The sequence below is a fragment of the Octopus sinensis genome, linkage group LG1 (genome assembly GCF_006345805.1).
Source record: "Octopus sinensis linkage group LG1, ASM634580v1, whole genome shotgun sequence".
In the NCBI taxonomy this organism is placed as follows: domain Eukaryota; kingdom Metazoa; phylum Mollusca; class Cephalopoda; order Octopoda; family Octopodidae; genus Octopus; species Octopus sinensis.
The window spans coordinates 207,471,305-207,494,313 of NC_042997.1; the positions used below are offsets into that span (position 1 = coordinate 207,471,305).

At 38.3% G+C, this 23,009-nt stretch overlaps 2 protein-coding genes across 2 annotated transcripts in view; one reads left to right on the forward strand and one right to left on the reverse strand.

The window, feature by feature from the left end:
• LOC115209664 (protein mono-ADP-ribosyltransferase PARP14-like) overlaps positions 1 to 23,009 on the forward strand; it is a 730,077-nt gene that overhangs the window by 488,030 nt on the left and 219,038 nt on the right. The window lies entirely within an intron of this gene.
• The window catches only part of LOC115209694 (protein mono-ADP-ribosyltransferase PARP14-like), a 146,526-nt gene continuing 138,507 nt past the window's right edge, over positions 14,991 to 23,009 (reverse strand). The window contains exon 14 of the mRNA XM_029778183.2: positions 14,991 to 15,496. Coding sequence (XP_029634043.1) covers positions 15,231 to 15,496 — 266 coding nt within the window. The 3' untranslated portion in view covers positions 14,991 to 15,230. The remainder of the gene's footprint in view (positions 15,497 to 23,009) is intronic.

Here is a 23,009-nt window from a genome sequence, read left to right on the forward strand (position 1 = left end):
AGAAGCATCAGATGTGGTGTGCAAGAGAGACGTCTACGCTGGTATGACACGTGGTAAGAATGGATGAAGATAGTTGTGTGCGAAAGTGCTACACCCTAGCGGTTGAGGGAACCTGTGGAAGAGGTAGACCCAGGAAAACCTGGGACAAGGTGGTGAAGCATGACCTTCGCTCTTTAGGTCTCACCGAGGAAATGACTAGAGACCGAGACCTTCGGAAATATACTGTGCGTGAGAAGACCCGGCAGGACAAGTGAGGCCATAACCCATGGCCTTTACCTGGGATGTAGTCAGGCCACCTGTGCATACCTTCCTTCTTGGGACACATAACTCTACTTGTAAAGATCTGTTGAGGCAAGTGAAAATCGAAATCGATGAACATCAATGGAATTTGTAGCTGCGATACCAGTGCTGGTGGCATGTAAGAGAACCATCCGAACGTGGCCGTAGCCAGCACCGCATCGACTGGCCTCCGTGCCGGTGGCACATAAAAAGCACCATCTGATCGTGGCCGTTTGCCAAACTCGTCTGGTACCTGTGTCGGTGGCATGTAAAACGCACCCACCAGACTCACGGAGTGGTTGGCGTTAGGAAGGGCATCCAGCTGTACAAACACTGCTAGATCTGACTGACCTGGTGCAGCCTTCGGGTTTCCCAGACCCCATTTGAACCGTCCAACCCATGTTAGCATGGAAAGCGGACGCTAAACGATGATGATGATGATGATAAATTAGAGATAAAACCATTATTAGGCAAATCAAACAGTGAAAAACATAAGCCAAAACATAGAAATAAAATTAATTAATATAATATACAAAATATATAAAATATAAAATTCAAAATTTAAATTATTTAAATTTAAAGTAAAAATTTTAAATTATTAATTTATATTTATATATATATATATTTTTTTTTTTATTTTTAATTTCTTTTTTATTATTTTATTTATTTATTTATTTATTTATTAAATATATATAACTATCAAAAAGTATAAAAAAGTAATATAAGATAAAATATATCTTATATTACTTTTTATCCTATATTACTTTTCATACTTTTTGATAGTTATATATATTTAATAAATAAATAAATAGATAAAATAAATAAATAAATAAATAAAAATAAATATATATATATATATATATATATATTTATTTTTATTTATTTATTTATTTATTTTATCTACTTGATTAAAGCCACCTAACGAAACGATTGGTCAAAACATTGATGACGTCACGCTACGCTAGATTGACCACCTAACAGACATTATAAAACCGAGCATTTCACAAAAACTCACTAGAACCACCCAGCGAACTTCCACCATGGGTCATCACAATTGCTTAAGGTAAAAATGAATTCCTCGCTCTTTCGGAAACATCAATCTTCTGTATTGACCGCTTTCCACCACTTTGATCTGTTTTTTGTATTGAATACGTATCGCCACCGTGGGCCACTGCATCGAACACTTTGAACATATACTTCAAACTATATATCAACTATACATGAACTATATATCAACTATACATGAACTCTAAGATGTCTGACTCCGTTGTGTATTATAAATGAATTTCTTGTGTTTGACGGCATGAGCTGTCTTTTTTTATATATAACTTTTTTTGATAAGGTTCATTTCAGGAACTGAAACATGTTATAATGTATATATAAAAATTAAAAATTGTATAATACAGCAGCATTTTCGAACTTCATTTTTTACAAATATATATATATATATATATATATATTAATAATTTTAAATTTTTAACTTATAATGTTTATTAATTTCTTTTGTACTTTTTGTGATCTAGATATATGCTTTATAACATTTTATTTTTCATTTATGATTTGGTTTATGTCTATCATTGTTTGAATTACATAATAGTGGTTTTTCTCTAATTTATATATATTATATATTTATATTGTGAAATTTGATTTAATACTAAATTGAATTTTTCCCTGTAAGTTTGGAGTTATACTCCCTATTATCATCATTATTATTATTATTATTATTATTATTATTTTACTTCTTTCTTCAAACTTTCTTCTGTTTCTCGCCGAGTGTTTTCCGTACACCTAGGACAGAGAAGCTCATTGTATGCATTCCCAGATTACACACACAATTCGAGACACGTGTGATTCGAACTGAATAGCATGTGTCTCGAATGGGCTGGAGGATTTGTATTTTGGATATATTTGGGGTACTTAATTGTGCTCATGACTTAGTGTTTGCTTCTTCCATGGGTATGAGTAAGTATTTCATTTATTTTCTTTGCCGCATTTATCACTGACGAAGGGAGGGTTCTTATGAACTAACCCTGAAATCGGTCCGATATAGTAATAACGGAATTTTGTAGAAATTTCTATCGACCTTTTTCGAGTAGCATGCTTATTGCGATAAATTATATGGTTATGGACAATGTGTCTAGTTTCGGCATATTTGGCATTAGAAATTTTTTCGTTTGCGCTTATTTATAAGTTGTTTATAAATTTAATCTTTAAAGGTATTTTTTAATATGCTGGCCATTGATAAAATTTTTTTCGAAAATTTTATCCTACATTAGATGTATGTAACCTTACCTGGCCCCCGTGCTGGTGGCACATAAAAAGCACCATCCGATCATGGCCGTTTGCCAGCTTCATCTGGCACCTGTGCTGGTGGCACGTAAAAAGCACCCACTACACTCATGGAGTGGTTGGCGTTAGGAAGGGCATCCAGCCGTAGAAACATTGCCGGATCAGACTGGAGCCTCGTGCAGCCTTCTGGCTTCCCAGACTCCAGTTGAACCGTCCAACCCATGCCAGCATGGAAAGCGGACGCTAAACGATGATGATATATATTTTTTACAAATATATACCTACTCGTATACGAGCTAATCCTATTATAAATATCATATCACGTACGAGCTCCCGAAAATGCTTGCTAAAAAAGACACCAACGACATCTCCTCAATAAATGAAGAGATACTGAAAGAATTGAAATGCATAAATTCAAACCTAACAGCAGTGTTAAACAAACTCAACTTAACACCTCGACCTTCTACACAAACTAACGAGGAAACCGAATCGAATAAAACACCCTCCGAAATATTCGAGAAAGTTGAAAATCTATGCGATACAATGACGACATTCTTCACAAACTTTACGAAACAAGAGCAACAAAAAGAAGGAACACATGAGAAGAACCGAGCAACTCCAACATTACAAATAAAGAACCAAGTCCTCCCCCAATGGAGAACACTACAGCGAAACAGAAAATTCGCTTTTTGGAAAATGATACAAAATCAGAATAAAGCAGAGATTTACCAAAAATGGCTAGACTCAACACCCCTAGTCATACCCCGTAAATTACAAATCAAACCCATCTCGGAAGAACCAGAAGAACAAAGAAAACTTAGAGACAAAATGTCATTAGAAAAAATGAAGATGGAAATAGAACAACTTAAGCTGAGAGCTAAAACGAATGAAGAAAAAGTAAAAACCATAGACGAGGAAATCAACGAAGAAGTCATCAAACTAATAGACGACAACAATACTGAAACATTACCAGCACTATGGAATGAAGAATGTGAAAAAGAGGAACTTAAGTCCCTCCAACTATGGGAAAAGAGCGCCATCTGGTTTCTAGATTATGAAACCAACTTCAAAAATGAACACATATCCAACAACCCCTTCATAAAATTAAGCAAATCAAAGCCAAATACCAATAGAACGGAACAACCACCAAGAAATCCTACCACACTCTACACCAGAAAAGTACACCTAAAACACACCCCACACTACCTACACCAACCCCAAAACACCTACAGAGGCCCACCACACCAGTTCGAAAATAGACATACCAACAGAGCAGAACAACCACCAAGAAATCCAAACACACTCTACACCAGAAAAATGCATTTAAAACACACCCCACACTACCTACACCAACCCCAAAACACTTATAGGGTCCCACCACACCATTCCACGAACCTAAGAGCCACAACATACAATACTATAAAATACAACCCACATAACCAAACCAAAACGCTACTACCAAACATCCACCCCAGGAACCAACCATACAACCATAACAAACAACAAATGCACTACGGAGGAAACAACTACCAACACAATATACCTGAGGAACTAAGACGTAACACTAGGTTCAACAACAGACTCCAGAACAGAGCACCACAAACTCACTCTGACAATTATAACAACATGAGACAGATAAATAATAGCTTTGAACATAACTACACCAACCATTTTTTAGACCCCACACACAGGAACAGGGACACACGATGGCAAAGGACAAACAAAAGAAACCTCAGGTAATTAAGATAATCAATCTCTCAAACAAAGAACTTACACCTAACGAAATAAGCATACTCTCCAAAGGACTTAAATTTACACCCACCCCACAACGTTCTAATTATTATGAAATGAAAGATGATATTTCGGAATTTTGCAGAAAACTAAGACTCACCGAGGCATTTCAAGACAAACAAATAGAGGAGGACTCAATAGCTAGAAACAAGAGCAATTACACCCCCACCAAAGGTAAGAATAAAGCCTTAGACCGCTATTGTGACTACATAACTAATTTCCCGTTTCAATTCATCAAGAAACAAAAACACAGCCCTAACTTCAACAAAAGAGAATGGAACGACCTCATCAAACTAAGAGAAGACAAAACAATAACAATTAAGGAGGCAGATAAGGGCAACGCGATAGTAATAATGAATACAAACAATTATAAAAATTTAGTGCTATCCCTATTAAGAGATGAAATGTATTATGAAAGGGCCCAACAGTATAACCAGCAAAAAATAATGCATAACCTTAGGACATTAATCAACACATACCAAGAAGGACTCACGAACAAGGAGTATGAATACATCACTAACTTCAAATGCAAATCGAGTTTGTTCTATGGTATCCCTAAGGTACACAAAAGCCAAACCATTAGAGAAACGTGCAAAACATCCACCGACACACTCATCAAAATCCCTTCACCAAATGATCTTAAACTAAGACCGATAATAGCAGGGCCAGCATGTGAAACTCACCGCCTCAGCAATTTCTTAGACACACTTCTTAAACCTTTCCTAAAACACATCAAAAGCTACGTAAGAGACGATATAGATATGCTCAACCACCTCCCTAAAACAGTCAATGAGAAAACCCTTCTAGTATCATTCGACGTAGTTAATCTTTATTCTAACATCCCTCACAACCTAGGAATAGAAGCGATCACCTTCTGGCTGAATAACTACCCCTTTGAACTCCCAACTCGCATAAACAAAGACCTTATAATAGAAGGACTTAGATTCATTTTAGAGAACAATTATTTTATTTTTGACAATGATTTCTACAGGCAAAGATCGGGAACAGCGATGGGCACGCGTACTGCACCATCTTTTGCCAACCTAGTGATGGGATACCTCGAGAAAATACTATACCGGATGACACTCGAGAAATATGGAAACACCTTCGCCACCTATATCCATAACAACTGGAAAAGATACCTCGATGACTGTTTCATCATCTGGGACAAAGGCATAGAGAAACTTGAGGAATTTAAAATTCTATTAAATGGAATAAATGACAATATACAATTCACGATGGACCACAACGAAAAAGAATTACCATTTTTAGACATCCTCATTAAGAAAACCGGCAACAAAATAGAGACAGATATCTACTATAAACCGACAGACTCTAAACAGTACCTACCCTTTGATTCATGCCACCCACGACACACTAGAATGAATGTCCCTTTTTGTTTAGCTAGAAGGATTTGCACCATAATATCAGACACAAACACCCGACACACACGTCTCCAGGAACTTAGAACCACACTCACAAATAGAAACTATCCACAGCCCCTAATAGACAGTGCAATCCAACGGGTACTTAAATTAAGTATAGAAGACCTGAGACAAACAAAACCAAAAAAGAAAGAACAATTAAAAACCCTTCCCTACATCTCTACACACAACCCACTCAACAATGAGGCCTTCAACACCATACTACAAAGCACAGCCCTACTAAAGGGAGACCCAAAGATGAACCGGATCCTCGAAACACACACCATCATTAAAAGTAAACGGCAACCAAAATCCTTGAAAAGGATTTTAACCCAAGCTACACTGCACTCAACATCAACCACAAAACCAGCAGTTAGAAAATGTGGAAGGCCCAACTGCGGAATCTGTGTCATCTTGAAAGAAGGATCAGAATTTATACTGGAACAAGGCCACCAGTTCACCATTAGAACAAACTTCACCTGCGCATCAGAAAACTTAATTTACGTCATAACATGCGCAGGCTGCAATAGGCAGTATATAGGCCATACAAAAAATAGCTTACGTAACAGGATGGCGGTGCATAAATCACAAATTAGAAACCCTGATTACCGCAAAATACCGGTCAGCGGACACATAGATAGATGTGCTGGAAATGTAAATCCGAAATTTACAACTAACCCGCTCTATAAATTCAGTGACAACGCAACCTTCACACAACGCCAAAATAAAGAACTATATTTCATAAAAAAATTTAGACCAAGTTTAAACACCCTGGGCCAGGAATACTAAAACAAAAGATAAGTCCTCCGAAAAGGAGAACCAAATTTCACCACGGCCGCTACTTCAAACAGACACTCACTCTGACGGAAATATGCCTTAGTAAAAAAGGAAAAAAATTCTTTCGTGCAAATCTGACCCTGATACATACGATACAGCTAAGGGTCAGACCCGATTCTGATTGGTCAACAAGTTGATGACGTCTAGCTCTGCTAGAATGGACAGGATACAAACAGGGGACAGTCATTAGTCAGAATATTGATGACGTCCTTTTCTGCTTGAATAGTCACCTAACAAGTACAGACAGGGGGCAGATCTAATGTAGCTATAAGTCGTGATTGGGCAGAATCTGGATGACGTCCCGCTCTGCTTGACTAACGAAGCGACTGGTCAAAACAGGAAACAAACAAGAGGCAGATATAATGCAGCGATTGGTCAAAATAATGATGACGTCCCGTTCTACTTGACTAACGAAGCGACTGGTCAAAACAGGAAACAAACAAGAGAGAGTTATAATGCAGCGATTGGTCAAAATAATGATGACGTCCCGTTCTACTTGATTAAAGCCACCTAACGAAACGATTGGTCAAAACATTGATGACGTCACGCTACGCTAGATTGACCACCTAACAGACATTATAAAACCGAGCATTTCACAAAAACTCACTAGAACCACCCAGCGAACTTCCACCATGGGTCATCACAATTGCTTAAGGTAAAAATGAATTCCTCGCTCTTTCGGAAACATCAATCTTCTGTATTGACCGCTTTCCACCACTTTGATCTGTTTTTTGTATTGAATACGTATCGCCACCGTGGGCCACTGCATCGAACACTTTGAACATATACTTCAAACTATATATCAACTATACATGAACTATATATCAACTATACATGAACTCTAAGATGTCTGACTCCGTTGTGTATTATAAATGAATTTCTTGTGTTTGACGGCATGAGCTGTCTTTTTTTATATATAACTTTTTTTGATAAGGTTCATTTCAGGAACTGAAACATGTTATAATGTATATATAAAAATTAAAAATTGTATAATACAGCAGCATTTTCGAACTTCATTTTTTACAAATATATATATATATATATATATATATATTAATAATTTTAAATTTTTAACTTATAATGTTTATTAATTTCTTTTGTACTTTTTGTGATCTAGATATATGCTTTATAACATTTTATTTTTCATTTATGATTTGGTTTATGTCTATCATTGTTTGAATTACATAATAGTGGTTTTTCTCTAATTTATATATATTATATATTTATATTGTGAAATTTGATTTAATACTAAATTGAATTTTTCCCTGTAAGTTTGGAGTTATACTCCCTATTATCATCATTATTATTATTATTATTATTATTATTATTTTACTTCTTTCTTCAAACTTTCTTCTGTTTCTCGCCGAGTGTTTTTCCGTACACCTAGGACAGAGAAGCTCATTGTATGCATTCCCAGATACACACACAATTCGAGACACGTGTGATTCGAACTGAATAGCATGTGTCTCGAATGGGCTGGAGGATTTGTATTTTGGATATATTTGGGGTACTTAATTGTGCTCATGACTTAGTGTTTGCTTCTTCCATGGGTATGAGTAAGTATTTCATTTATTTTCTTTGCCGCATTTATCACTGACGAAGGGAGGGTTCTTATGAACTAACCCTGAAATCGGTCCGATATAGTAATAACGGAATTTTGTAGAAATTTCTATCGACCTTTTTCGAGTAGCATGCTTATTGCGATAAATTATATGGTTATGGACAATGTGTCTAGTTTCGGCATATTTGGCATTAGAAATTTTTTCGTTTGCGCTTATTTATAAGTTGTTTATAAATTTAATCTTTAAAGGTATTTTTTAATATGCTGGCCATTGATAAAATTTTTTTCGAAAATTTTATCCTACATTAGATGTATGTAACCTTACCTGGCCCCCGTGCTGGTGGCACATAAAAAGCACCATCCGATCATGGCCGTTTGCCAGCTTCATCTGGCACCTGTGCTGGTGGCACGTAAAAAGCACCCACTACACTCATGGAGTGGTTGGCGTTAGGAAGGGCATCCAGCCGTAGAAACATTGCCGGATCAGACTGGAGCCTCGTGCAGCCTTCTGGCTTCCCAGACTCCAGTTGAACCGTCCAACCCATGCCAGCATGGAAAGCGGACGCTAAACGATGATGATATATATATATACATACATACATATATATATACATATTTATACATATATGTGGTCTGATCAATAAGTATCCGGACTGTTGCCACAGTAACAAAGCTAAAGTATGCAGAGTGAAGTGCCTTGGCACAGATTGACCTTGAACTCTGCTATGCATGCATACTAAGTTTTAATGCTCTATCTCACTTTTGCTGTTTATTGCAGTGCTTGGGAGGAACATGTGTAGCATGTGATTGTTGCATTGACCATCACAAAGGCAGTCGAGCAAAAACTCATAAGATTTTGCCAAAAGCTTGGTAATGCCTGCTTGTAGACGAGTGCATGAACTGCATGCATGTGTACTAGTGGTTCAGATATTTTCAAGGCGGTGACAAAAATATCAAAAGTGATGAAAGTTTTGGGAGACCCACAACCAACAGAACTGAGAAAAATATTGCAGATGTGCATGCAGCTGTGAGGGGAAATCCTCAAATCACCATCCATGAGTTATCAGAGGATGTTCAGGTTAGTTAGTTACAGTTCAGTTCAGTCGATTATCACTGAAGATTTGGGTATGAGACGCGTTTCTGCCAAATTTGTGCCAAAACTGCTTTCAGCTGACCAAAAAGACACTTGGGTTTCAGTTGCTCAAGATCTCCTTGATTGGGTCGAGAACAATGGAAACGTCTTGAAAATGGTCATAACAGGTGATGGATCATGGGTCTATGGCTATGACCCTGAAACAAAGCTTATTCTTCGCAGTGTAGACTCCAGCCTCTCCAAGAGAGAAGCAATGTGAAGACACTGTTGACTGTTTTCTTTGATTACAAGGGGATTGTTCATCATGACTATGCTCCAGCTGGTCAGACAGTAAACAAGCAGTACTACTATGACGTTTTGCAGTGTTTACAGGATGCTATTCCTCAGAAAAGACATGTGTCCAGTGAGTGGCAATTGCACCATGACAATATGACTGCCCACTCAGGAGTTGTTTTGGGTTAGGCACAGCACTCCCCAGTTCCAACTGCCACTGTATTCCCCAGATCTTTTCCCTCTTTCCAAACACTTGAACTGAAAAAGATTCCAGGACATTGAAGAAGAGAATGCAATGAGGCAGCTGCGGATTATCCCAGAAAACGAGTTCCAGGAATGCTTCCATCAATGGAAACAGCACAGGATTAAGTGTGTGGCTTCTGAAGGGGATTACTCTGAAGGAGATTAAATGGATAGACAAAAATTTCATATTCGCATTGTAATGCTTTTCTTTTTTAAAAACTGGAGAAAATCCTGCAAAGACTTGCAAAAACATTTGTGCAGCTTATGGTGATGATGATGCTGTAGGTGAATCAACTGTTCAAAAATGGTTTGCAAAATTTAAAGCGGGAGAGTTTAGCTTGGGAGATGACAGTTGCAGTGGATGACCTTCAAAATTGGATGAAGATGTTTTGAATGCCCAAAGATTGAAGAAAACTCAAATATCACAACTAGAGAACTTGCAGAGGAGTTGGAAGTTTCTAAAAGTATAGATCATGAAGACCTAATGAAGCTAGAATACATTTCTCACAAACTCTCAGAAAAGAATTGCTTTTACTGGTATTCCGTTTGTGATATGTTGTTGAAACGGAATAAAAGCATGCCTTTTCTGAAACAACTTGTGATTGGAGATGAAAAATGGATTGGGTATGAAAACATAGTGCAAAAAAGATCCTGGAGTTTGTGTAAGGACTTCCCCAAAGCAGCAACCAAAGACAAATAACCATGCCAAAACAGCTATGCTTTGTGTTTAGTGGGATCATCATCATCATCATCATCATTTAGCGTCCGCCTTCCATGCTAGCATGGGTTGGACGGTTCAACTGGGGTCTGTGAAGCCAGAAGGCTTCATCAGGCCCAGTCCGATCTGGCAGTGTTTCTACGGCTGGATGCCCTTCCTAACGCCAACCACTCCGTGAGTGTAGTGGGTGCTTTTTACATGCCACCAGCACAGGTGCCAGACGGAGCTGGCAAATGGCCACGGACGGATAGACCATTAATTCTGATGTGTACTCTCATTAGCTGGCTAATTTGAACCAAAAAAAATCAAAGAATTGAAGCAGGAAATTGCCAGCAGGAAAGAGGTAATGTTCCAACAAGACAATGCCTAGTCACATGTCTTTGGCTTTACATGAATTTGGCTGGGGTCTCTTACTCCATCCCCCATAATATTCTGATATTGCACCACCCGATTACCACTTGTTTTGTCTCTACAGAACTCATTGCAAGGAAAAACATTTAACAATTTAGATGGAAAAAAAAACTTTCATGAAGATTTTGCACTCTCTTATTTGGTATGTCTCTAAGGATGCTAAGGGTAGAGGAGTGGCTTGTTAGAGCTGTCCAAGCCATGTACAGTGATGCTGTCAGTAAGGTGAGAGTTGGCCTTGAACACAGTGAGAAATTTAACATACAAGGTGGATTTCACCAGGGATCATTTCTTAGTTCACTCTTATTTATCCTCCAGGCAATAACAAAGGAATTCAAAACTACTACACCCAGGACCATGCTAATAGCTTAGGAGTAAAATTTAGGATTTCTCAGTTTTCTGTGAATTGATCTTGTTAAAACTGTTCCTATCTGATTTCCATGCTATGGCAACACTATTGTTATGTTTTCATAATTCTGTGTAATGTCCTTCCTTATGTATTTCAGATTCTTTAGTTTTGGGACAAACCATGCTAATAGTGTCTACCCTTCCTAAGGGATGTGGGGAAAAGCCTGAACAATAAAGAAAAGTCTGTCATCATCAAAGAAAGTGCTAAAGACAACCTTCTTCATGGCATCGTGGAGAAGTTAGGTCGTCATGTGGACATGGTTTGATGATTCCTGAAAAACCCTTTGACAAGGAAGAAACGATCCATTGTGGGACCTCCAAGACTGTGACAGCTAGGGATTTTCACTCCCTCCGGACTTCCTCATGTACTGAAAGCTACCAGAAATTGCATCCTTGGGACCATGGCTTCCATGTGAGAACCCCTGAAACTGCCTCCTTTGATGTCCCATCACAGGAGTTTGAGGCTTCTATGGGCCCCAAAATGCATGACATTAGACTTGAGTTGTGTTCTATTCACTGACAAAACCAGGGTGACCCTTGACAAACCTGATGGTTGGGCAAATGGCGTATTTCGGAGAGGAGCATCAACAACAGGGTGGAGGAATCATGTTGTGGGCTGGTATCACTGGGGGCACACATGTTGGCCCAGTCAGGGTGCCTCAAGAGGTTAAAGTGACTGAAGGAGGTCTTGGATCCCTGAATAGATGATATACCAGTGTCAATTCTAAGGAATCTTGTATTCATGCATCACAATGCTGCTTCCCACCCTGTTAGGACCACTCAAACATTCCTAGGGTTTTACGGCAAACAAGGTGAAAGGTTGATTATGTGACTGTTAGCATCTCCAGGTCTCAACCCTTTTGAAAATCTTTCGTCTGTCGTTTAATAAGATGATTTTGCCAATGAATGCCAGCTTACATTGAAAGATGTCTTATGGGCGGCCATCAAAGCTGCAGCAGAGGCTGTCCAACCTGCTACTATTAAGAAATTGACAGAATCTTTGACTAATTAGTTTTTCGAAATTATCAGTCAAAATGGTACTCATGTGGCTAAAGAATTAATTATGTCAATAAATGTTATAATATTATTATGGTTTTCTGTTAAGTAAATACTCAATGTAGGCTTAATATGTATCATTACCCGTCAGATTTCAGGAAAAAAAAATGTCTAGATGGGCTCTTTTCATTCAAAAGTTATTGGCATGGTTCACCCAAAAACTGAAGAATCTGAAATAAAAATGGAAAAGACGGTACACAGAATATCGGAAACATAACAATGTCCATAGCATCTGGGAGAAGTTTCATCAAAATCGATTCACAGATAACCAAGAAATCATATAGTTCACTCCTATGCTATTTGCGTTGTTCTGGGTGTATATGCTGATGATCTTATTACAGAATCTGAAGCAGAAGTGGAGAAGAAGTTTTGGGTCTCGAAGCAAAACCTGGAATCAATGAGCCTGAAAGTTAACTTAGCAAAGACTAAAGTTGTTATAAGCAAGAAAGCAGGTAGATGGAAAATGGTGGTGGTGGTGGTGGAGGTATGTAGGGAAGTGGTGTAAGCTATGGATGCATAAGAGATGCAGTGGAATCGTAGGTAGGTTAACAGATGGGGTTGCTTTCATGTGTGGCAGATGCGCAGGAACAATAAGCACTAAGGGCACGAGGGACTCTGTCAAATGCCCAGGAGGCTCTCTTGAGGTAGTAAATAGTTTCTGCTATTTAGGTGACCAGATTAGTAAAGGGGGTGGATGCTCTGAAAGTATTGTTTCTAGAATAAGAATAGGGTGGAGGAAGTTCAGAGAGCTGCTACCTCTGTTGGCAACGAAAGGACTCTCAGAGTGAAAGGTAGATTGTATGATGCCTGTGTGCGAACGGCTGTATTACACGATAGGGGGACATGGGCTCTGACTGAAGAGGAATGAACATTGTATGCTTCATTGGATTTGCAACACAAGTGTGCATGACCAACAGAGCAGAACTGTATTGAGAGAAAAGTTGGGCATAAGAGGGACTGAATGTGGCATGCAGGAGAGGAGAATGTGGTGGTTTGGACTTGTGATGTGTCTGTGTGTGAAGAAGTGCCTGTCACTGAAGGTGGATGATACCTATGGGAGAAGGAGGCTGAGGAAGGCATGGGAGGAAGTGGTGAGGACTGATCTTAGGCTCACAGACGAAATGACAATGGACCAAAATATTTGGCACTATGAGGCTCTACCTGCCCACATTGGCAAAACTGAGGGCTAGAAGTGTTGTGTCCCACCCACGTGTAACAGCAACCTTTTCACAAACCCTACCCCAAGAAACCGACCTACATCACCTCTTCTAAACAGCATCTTTCTCTTCCTCACATTTCCTCTTCATAAACTATGATTGTCTTCCTTTGTCACCTTTCCTGTCCTGCTCACTGTTCCCTACACCCCAACCCTATTTAATATGTACCAGTTGGGCTCTGCCTAATCGTAAGCAAGAAGAATTGTTTTCTTCTTAGAATCAAATTTACAAAATCAGGAAGCAATGTCTTCCATGGCACAAAATTGGTTTATGCATTCTTATTAAATACAATACAGAATAATAGACTTTAACTGGATTTGAACTTTCAGTCTTTATTTTACTTTAAGCAATAATTACTTCTAATGTAAAAAAAGATTGAAAATGTCAAAATGAGATAACGATTCAGAAAATATGAAATTCAATAATTTTAATGTAATAAATTTGAATAGTTTTAGTGTTACAAATCAGAAAAAGTTTTAGTGTTACAAATCAGAAAAAGTTTAAGTGTTACAAATTTGAATAGTTTTAGTGTTACAAATCAGAAAAAGTTTAAGTGTTACAAATTTGAATAGTTTTAGTGTTACAAATCAGAAAAAGTTTAAGTGATACAAATCAGAAAAAATTTAAATGTTACAAATTTGAATAGTTTTAGTGTTATAAATCAGAAAAAGTTTGTTACAAATCAGAAAAAGTTTAAGTGTTACAAAAAAAGTTTAAATGTTATAAATTTGAATAGTTTTAGTGTTATAAATCAGAAAAAGTTTGTTACAAATCAGAAAAAGTTTAAGTGTTACAAAAAAAGTTTAAGTGTTACAAATATGAATAGTTTTAGTGTTAAAAATCAGAAAAAGTTTAAGTGTTACAAATATGAATAGTTTTAGTGTTAAAAATCAGAAAAAGTTTAAGTGTTACAAAAAAAGTTACAAATATGAATAGTTTTAGTGTTAAAAATCAGAAAAAGTTTAAGTGTTACAAAAAAAGTTTAAGTGTTACAAATATGAATAGTTTTAGTGTTATAAATCAGAAAAAGTTTAAGTGTTACAAATATGAATAGTTTTAGTGTTAAAAATCAGAAAAAGTTTAAGTGTTACAAATATGAATAGTTTTAGTGTTATAAATCAGAAAAAGTTTAAGTGTTACAAATATGAATAGTTTTAGTGTTATAAATCAGAAAAAGTTTAAGTGTTACAAATATGAATAGTTTTAGTGTTAAAAATCAGAAAAAGTTTAAGTGTTACAAATATGAATAGTTTTAGTGTTAAAAATCAGAAAAAGTTTAAGTGTTACAAAAAAAGTTACAAATATGAATAGTTTTAGTGTTAAAAATCAGAAAAAGTTTAAGTGTTACAAAAAAAGTTTAAGTGTTACAAATATGAATAGTTTTAGTGTTATAAATCAGAAAAAGTTTGTTACAAATCAGAAAAAGTTTAAGTGTTACAAAAAAAGTTTAAGTGTTACAAATATGAATAGTTTTAGTGTTAAAAATCAGAAAAAGTTTGTTACAAATCAGAAAAAGTTTAAGTGTTACAAAAAAAGTTTAAATGTTACAAATTTGAATAGTTTCAGTGTTACAAATGTGAATAGTTTTACTGTTACAAATCTGAACAGTTTTAGAGTTACAAAAGTCTTGATTTCAATTAGAGAATGTAATTAAATAATGAGGATATGCCTGAGAGTCACGAACAATAACATAATTCCTGGGTCTTTGAATATTATCAACAGTGGAATTGTAAGGATCCTGTAAAACATTCAATCCATGACGTTTTTGTATCACTTTGCCCACAAGAACACTGCATTTGTATATTCTCTTTATGTTGTTATGGTCAGGAGTAGAATATTTATCACTTGTAGAATTCTGGATGTCTGTGGTAAAGGAAACACCTTCATCAAATGCAGTGGCTAAGAATAGACAAAAAAAAAAGATATATATATATACATATATATATTTATCATGCTGGGACTACTTGTTAGTACCATTCATTATTAATTGATAATTTTTTACTGTTATGGGTTTTTTTTCTTTAAGCCACTGATATTATTGTAAACAAAGATATCCTCATATATATTTAAATAACTTTTATTCACTTCCACCACCTTTTTTTAAATTTCCTGCAGCAAAATCAAAATAGATGAACATCAATGGAATTTGTATCTTTGAGGTACCAGTGCCGGTGGCACACAAGAAAACCATCCGAACGTGGCCGTAGCCAGTACCGCATCAACTGGCCTCCGTGCTGTGGGCACGTAACAAACACCATCCGATCGTGGCTGTTCGCCAGCCTCATCTGGCACCTGTGTCGGTGGCACATAAAAAACACCATCCGAGCGTGGCCGTCTGCCAGCCTCGTCTGGCACCTGTGTCAGTGGCACATAAAATCACCCACTACACTCTCGGAGTGGTTGGCATTAGGAAGGGCATCCAGCTGTAGAAACACTGCCAGATCTGACTGGCCTGGTGCAGCCTTCGGGCTCCCCAGACCCCAGTTGAACCGTCCAACCCATGCTAGCATGGAAAGCGGACGTTAAATGATGATGATGATGATGATGATGATGATTCAAAACAGTCATTATACACATTAGTGAGATGAATAATCTCTTACTCAAAATGTTACTCAAAATGAACTAAGAGTCTTTCTCAATATTCGAAATCATGCTGCTACAGGTATGTCTAGCTTTTTCAATTTTTAATTATTGTCATCATTGGTGCGGGTTTCTAGTATCTATATTCATTTGTCCACTTTCACCTTTGTGTTTAAGTGACAATTTGTGGTTTGGTCATTTTGACTGCTATATTTAGCATGCTGGGTACTACTTGTTAGGACCCTTAATTAATAACACACACACACACACACTCATCAGAACCACGCAAATAGCATAGGAGTGAACTATATGATTTCTTGGTTATCTGTGAATCGATTTTGATGAAACTTCTCCCAGATGCTATGGACATTGTTATGTTTCCGATATTCTGTGTACCGTCTTTTCCATTTTTATTTCAGATTCTTCAGTTTTTGGGTGAACCATGCCAATAACTTTTGAATGAAAAGAGCCCATCTAGACATTTTTTTTTCCTGAAATCTGACGGGTAATGATACATATTAAGCCTACATTGAGTATTTACTTAACAGAAAACCATAATAATATTATAACATTTATTGACATAATTAATTCTTTAGCCACATGAGTACCATTTTGACTGATAATTTCGAAAAACTAATTAGTCAAAGATTCTGTCAATTTCTTAATAGTAGCAGGTTGGACAGCCTCTGCTGCAGCTTTGATGGCCGCCCATAAGACATCTTTCAATGTAAGCTGGCATTCATTGGCAAAATCATCTTATTAAACGACAGACGAAAGATTTTCAAAAGGGTTGAGACCTGGAGATGCTAACAGTCACATAATCAACCTTTCACCTTGTTTGCCGTAAAACCCTAGGAATGTTTGAGTGGTCCTAACAGGGTGGGAAGCAGCATTGTGATGCATGAATACAAGATTCCTTAGAATTGACACTGGTATATCATCTATTCAGGGATCCAAGACCTCCTTCAGTCACTTTAACCTCTTGAGGCACCCTGACTGGGCCAACATGTGTGCCCCCAGTGATACCAGCCCACAACATGATTCCTCCACCCTGTTGTTGATGCTCCTCTCCGAAATACGCCATTTGCCCAACCATCAGGTTTGTCAAGGGTCACCCTGGTTTTGTCAGTGAATAGAACACAACTCAAGTCTAATGTCATGCATTTTGGGGCCCATAGAAGCCTCAAACTCCTGTGATGGGACATCAAAGGAGGCAGTTTCAGGGGTTCTCACATGGAAGCCATGGTCCCAAGGATGCAATTTCTGGTAGCTTTCAGTACATGAGGAAGTCCGGAGGGAGTGAAAATGTCTATGCTTGTTTGTCCAGGTCTCCCGCATAACTTGCAGCCTATATTCCTTAAATCCCTAGCAGTCACTGTGTTGCAGGTCCCACAATCAGATTCTTTTACTCCTTGGCATTCATGTAGCTAAATAATTCATCATCATCATCATCGTCATCATTTAACGTCCATTGTCCATGCTGGCATGGGTTGGACAGTCTCACTGGAAGACTGCACCTGGCTCCAGTCTGATGTATTATGTCAATAAATGTTATAATATTATTATGGTTTTCTGTTAAATATATACTCAATGTATGATTAATATGTATCATTACTCTTCATTTACTGGGGAAAAAATGTCTACATGGGCTATTTTCATTCACAAAAGCTATTACTATGGTTCACCAAAAATTGAAGAATCTGAAATAAAAAAAGAAAGGATGTTACACAAGAGAAGTTTCAAGTGTGGAAGCAAAGTCTAAAATCGAAGGGCCTTAGAGTCAATCTAGCAAAAACCAAAGTCCTAGTAAGTAGGAAGTCGGATAAGCCACAAATCACTTCAGATAGATGGCCCTGCTTGATATGTAGAAAAGGCATATCTAGAAACTCCATAAGCTATGGACACATAGGAGGTACAGCAATATCAAAGGAAGGCTAACTGGGAAGATAGTTTCTGTATGTGGTAAATGCTCAGGAGCAATAAACACTGAAAATGTGCATAGAACAGCTACCATCACATTCCAGGGGGAAAAACTACAAGTAGCTAATAGCTTCAATTACCTAGGTGACCAAGTCAGTAGTGAGGGCTGTTGTTCTGAGCGTATAGTGGCTAGAATAAGAATAGTCTCAGCAAAGTTCAGAGAGCTCCTACCTCTGCTGGTGACAAAGGGTTTCTCACTCAGAGTGAAAGGTAGATTGAATGACGCATGTGTGAGAACAGCCATGGTACATGGCAGTGAAACATGGGCAATGACTGCTGAGGACATGCGTAAGCTCGCAAGAAATGAAGCCAGTATTCTCCGATGGATGTGTAATGTCAGTGTTCATACTCGACAGGGTGTAAGTACTTTGAGAGAAAAGTTGGACCTGAGAAGCATCAGATGTGGTGTGCAAGAGAGGGGACTGTACTGGTATGGTAATGTGGTGTGAATGGATGAGAATAGCTGTGTGAAAAAGTGTCATACCCTAGTAGTAGAGGAAACCTGTGGAAGAGGTAGACCCAGGAAGACCTGGGATGAAGTAGTGAAATACAACCTTTGGATGGTGGGCCTCACCGAGACAATGACAAGTGATCGAAACCTTTGGAGACATGCTGTGCCTGAGGAGACTCAGCAGGCCAAGTGAAACTGTAACCGTGGCCTAAGCCAGTGGTGCATAACTAGCCCATTTAAGAGCACCCTTCAGTTGTTGGGCAATAAACTGCACTTGTGAAGATCTGTTGAGGCAAAGGAAATTGGTGTTCTGGCCGATGACAATACCACCTGATTGGCACCTGTGCTGGTGGCACATAAAAAAAAAACACCATACGAGTGTGGTCAATGCCAGTGCCAGCTGACTGGTCCCATGCTGGTGGCACATAAAAAGCACCATTCGAGCATGGTGGTCGCCAGTGTTTCCTACTGAAGCCAGTACTGCCTGACTGGCCGTCATGCCGGTGGCACATTAAAAGCACCCATTACACACTCAGAGTGGTTGCCTTTAGGAAGGGCATCCAGCTGTAGAACCGTCCAACCCATGCCAGCATGGAAAGTGAACGTTAAATGACGATGATGATGACGATAAACAAATTAGATATCATCATCATCATCATCATCATCGTTTAACGTCTGTTTTCCGCGCTAGCACGGGTTGGACGGTTTGACCGGGGTCTGGGGAGCCAGGGGCTGCTCCAGGCTCCAGTCTGATCTGGCAGTGTTTCAACAGCTGGATGCCCTTCCTAATGCCAACCACTTCGCAAGTGTAGTGGGTGCTTTTTACGTGTCACCTGCACAGGTGCCACAGGGGTCTGGCATCGGCCACGATCGATTGGTGCTTATATATATATATACATATATATATACATACATATACACATACATATATACATAAATACATATACATATATACACATACATATATACATATACATATATATATATATATATACATATATACATATACATACACATATATACATACACACATATATACATACACACATATACATATACATATATACATATATATACATACATATATATATATATATACACATAATAAACATACATATATACACATACATATATATATACATACATATACATATACGAGGGGCGTTCAATAAGTAATGCCCCTGTCCCACTCCCCATAGCAGTAGAGCAACGACACTTGGAACAGTTATTAGACTTTCTCTACATAGGAACCACCCAGAGTTATGCATTTCTCCCATCATTTGATACAGCTATGGAGACCGTTTTTGTAGAAGACCCCAGCTTCGTCCTCCAACCACGACGTGACTTCAGAAATCAAGGCTGTATCATCTGGGAAACGCTTTCCTTTCAAAATCAACTTCATGGCTGGGAAGAGGTGAAAATCAGAGGGTGCAAGGGAAGGAGTTCATAGCTGCACGCCTGTGCTTCTGATCTGGCGACACGCGAGTTGTGGACCGGAGCGTTGTCCTGCAGGAGGAGGATGCCTTTGCTGATCTTGCCCCGCCTCTTGATTTTGATAGCTTCTCTTAATTTCCTCAAAAGTGAAGCATAATAGGCTCCTGTAATTGTGGTACCCTTTGCCAGGAAATCTGTCATCACTACTCCGTCCTGGTCCCAGAAGACTGTGAGCATAACCTTGTCAGCGGAGGGCTGCACCCTTGCCTTCACGGTGCTTTCACTGCATTGACTGGGCTTTGGTCTATGGATCATAGTGATGGACCCAGGTTTTATCCTGTGTGATCAGTCTTTTGAAAAATTTTGACTCATCTTCTTGGCACATCTCCAAATTCATCCTCGAGCACTCAACGCATTCTTGCTTCTGGAAAGGTGTGAGCAACCTGGAAATCCATCTGGCAGACACCTTTTGCATATGCAAATGGTCATGAATGATAGTTTCCACAGACCCGGTACTAATCTTGACCTTATGGGCTATTTGGCGAATAGTTATGCGTTGACCTTCCAAAAAGGGCAGCTTCAACTTGACGGACAGACGTCTCATCAACGGCAGAAGGGGGCGACCAGATCTGGGAGCTGTTTCCACAGAGTTCCGACTATGTTTCAATTCACAATGCCAGCGTTTTACAAGGTCATATGATGGGGCATCATCACCATAAGTTACTTTCATTTCATCAAAAGTCTCCCGTGGTGTCCGTCCTTTCAAATACAAAAACCAGATCACTGCTCGACACTCAACAGGCTCCATTTCACACTTGACTCAGTTCAAACACCTGTAAATCAGAAACCACAATTAGTTCAGAGCTGTAATTCGCCACTTAATCTATAGAGGTATAAGTAAGTGCACATGCAAAATTTCAGCTAGATCAAACAACTGCAAGTGGGTCAGGGGCATTACTTATTGAACGCCCCTCGTATACACATACATATATACACATACATATATACATACATATATACATACATACATATATACATACATATATACATACATACACATATATATATATATACATATATATATATATATACATATATACATACGTATAAGCTCTGTATGCAGTGGACCTACACATAAACACACACACATACAAACATGCACCCCGTCCACACACACACACACACACTGTATATCCATAGTATGTAGGACTGTACAGCTGCTATAAATAGCAGCTGAATATGCTTCAAATCTCACCATATTGGCTTGAAATATTTTAAGTACAGGCAAAATTGGGCTCAGCAATCCATAATAATGTTGATAGATTTAGTTCATCACAATATGCTGTTGTATGGATGCAAGGAGCATCGGATGAGATGATCCTGCGTCATCAGGGCAGAGAAGATCTTAATGCAGGGAAGGATTAAATGTGGAAGGATTAAATGTGGAGAGCAGGATGTATTGGAGGGGTAGCTGGTGGAGGGGGAGTATTAAGACTGGGAATGGTGAGAGGGGAAAAGAGGGTTCAGGGGGAGCGAGGGGTTAATAATGAGGTGGTAGTAAAAGTGGAGAGTAGGAGAATGAATAGGAGGGTAGAGTAGATAGCATTTGAATGATAGTCTGTTATGTGGGGTTTGTTAAGTTTTATGGATAATAGTTATAGAATTAGTGGGAGTTGAAATAGTGAGGAAAGGAATGGCAATTATTTGAGGGAAGTGTCTAGTTCAAAGATTACTAAGGTATGTAGAAAGGTATGAGAGAAGAGAGAAGTGGGTGATTGGCAGTCAAGATAGTAATGGTTAGTGGAAGGGGAGTACTGAGATATGCAGAGGTGAATGAAATTGGATAGAGCAGGTGAGTAGAGAGGGTGAGGAGTAGTATAAAGTGCTTTTGTTTGAAGAAGCGAATTAAGAGGAGAGGAGACCCCTTGTGAGGATGAGGAGGCTATGAGGGAAACGGGATGTACTGGGTTGGAGGAATTTGGAAAGCTAACAATGAGAAAGAATAGTTTAATGGGAAGGGTGGTATTAGTTGAGGTAAGTTGCTAGGCTGACCTAGTCGTGCCTCAAGATTAATTTTGAGTAAGGATACTTAGAGCTATGGGATTGCATAAATTTAATGAAATGGACAAATGATGAGTAGAACCTGTGTTCACAAGACAGTATTACATCTGAGAATCTATTAAGTAAAGAGGGGTTGTGGTGGTGAAGCATGGTTAGCGGTTCTCTTAAGCATAATTTTACACATACCAATGTATGTGTTGTATGGGGGAGCCTCATCTATGATGGACCAGGATAGGGTATAGGGAACATTTTGAGAATTGACGTTGTGTATAATAAGGTGCTAAGGAGGGTGATAATTTGAAGTTGGATTGGAGAAAGTGTTCATGTGTACACGGTAGCAGCACTTTAAATCAACAATGCCACCAATATAGACCCTTGCTTGGTGGGAGCATGGTGTGATAATACAGCGCTTGAAGACTTCATATTTACACAGACAGAAACCCCCCAAGAGGGCATACTTGAGAAGTTCAACAATTTCAAGTTTTCCAACTTGTTCTGCAGTTGAAGTTTATTGTTATGGAGGTCAAACTATGGTGGTCCATTATTAGTGAGGGAGAACTTGAAGTGCAGTCTGTATCAGTATTGGATTTGGGGGAAAGGTATCACTGCTAGTATATGTGGTCACACAGTATTGTGGGAAGATATCGTGTTATTATTTAGTCGAGGGGGATACTGAGAGTTGTATTATTGCCACTAGGTGGCTTAATTTGGGGTGCAGTGTGAAAAATTGCAGGTTACAAGAATTGACATTGTAGTTTGTGTTTGTTAGAGGAGGTGATTATGGATCCCAAATTTGAGTAGGAGATTTTAACAGAGGATTTATAAAAAGATAAGTTAGTGAGAAGTTAGAGTTTAGGAGTTTAAAGAAAGTTTAGAGAGAGATTTAACTTGAAGAGAGAATGGTGA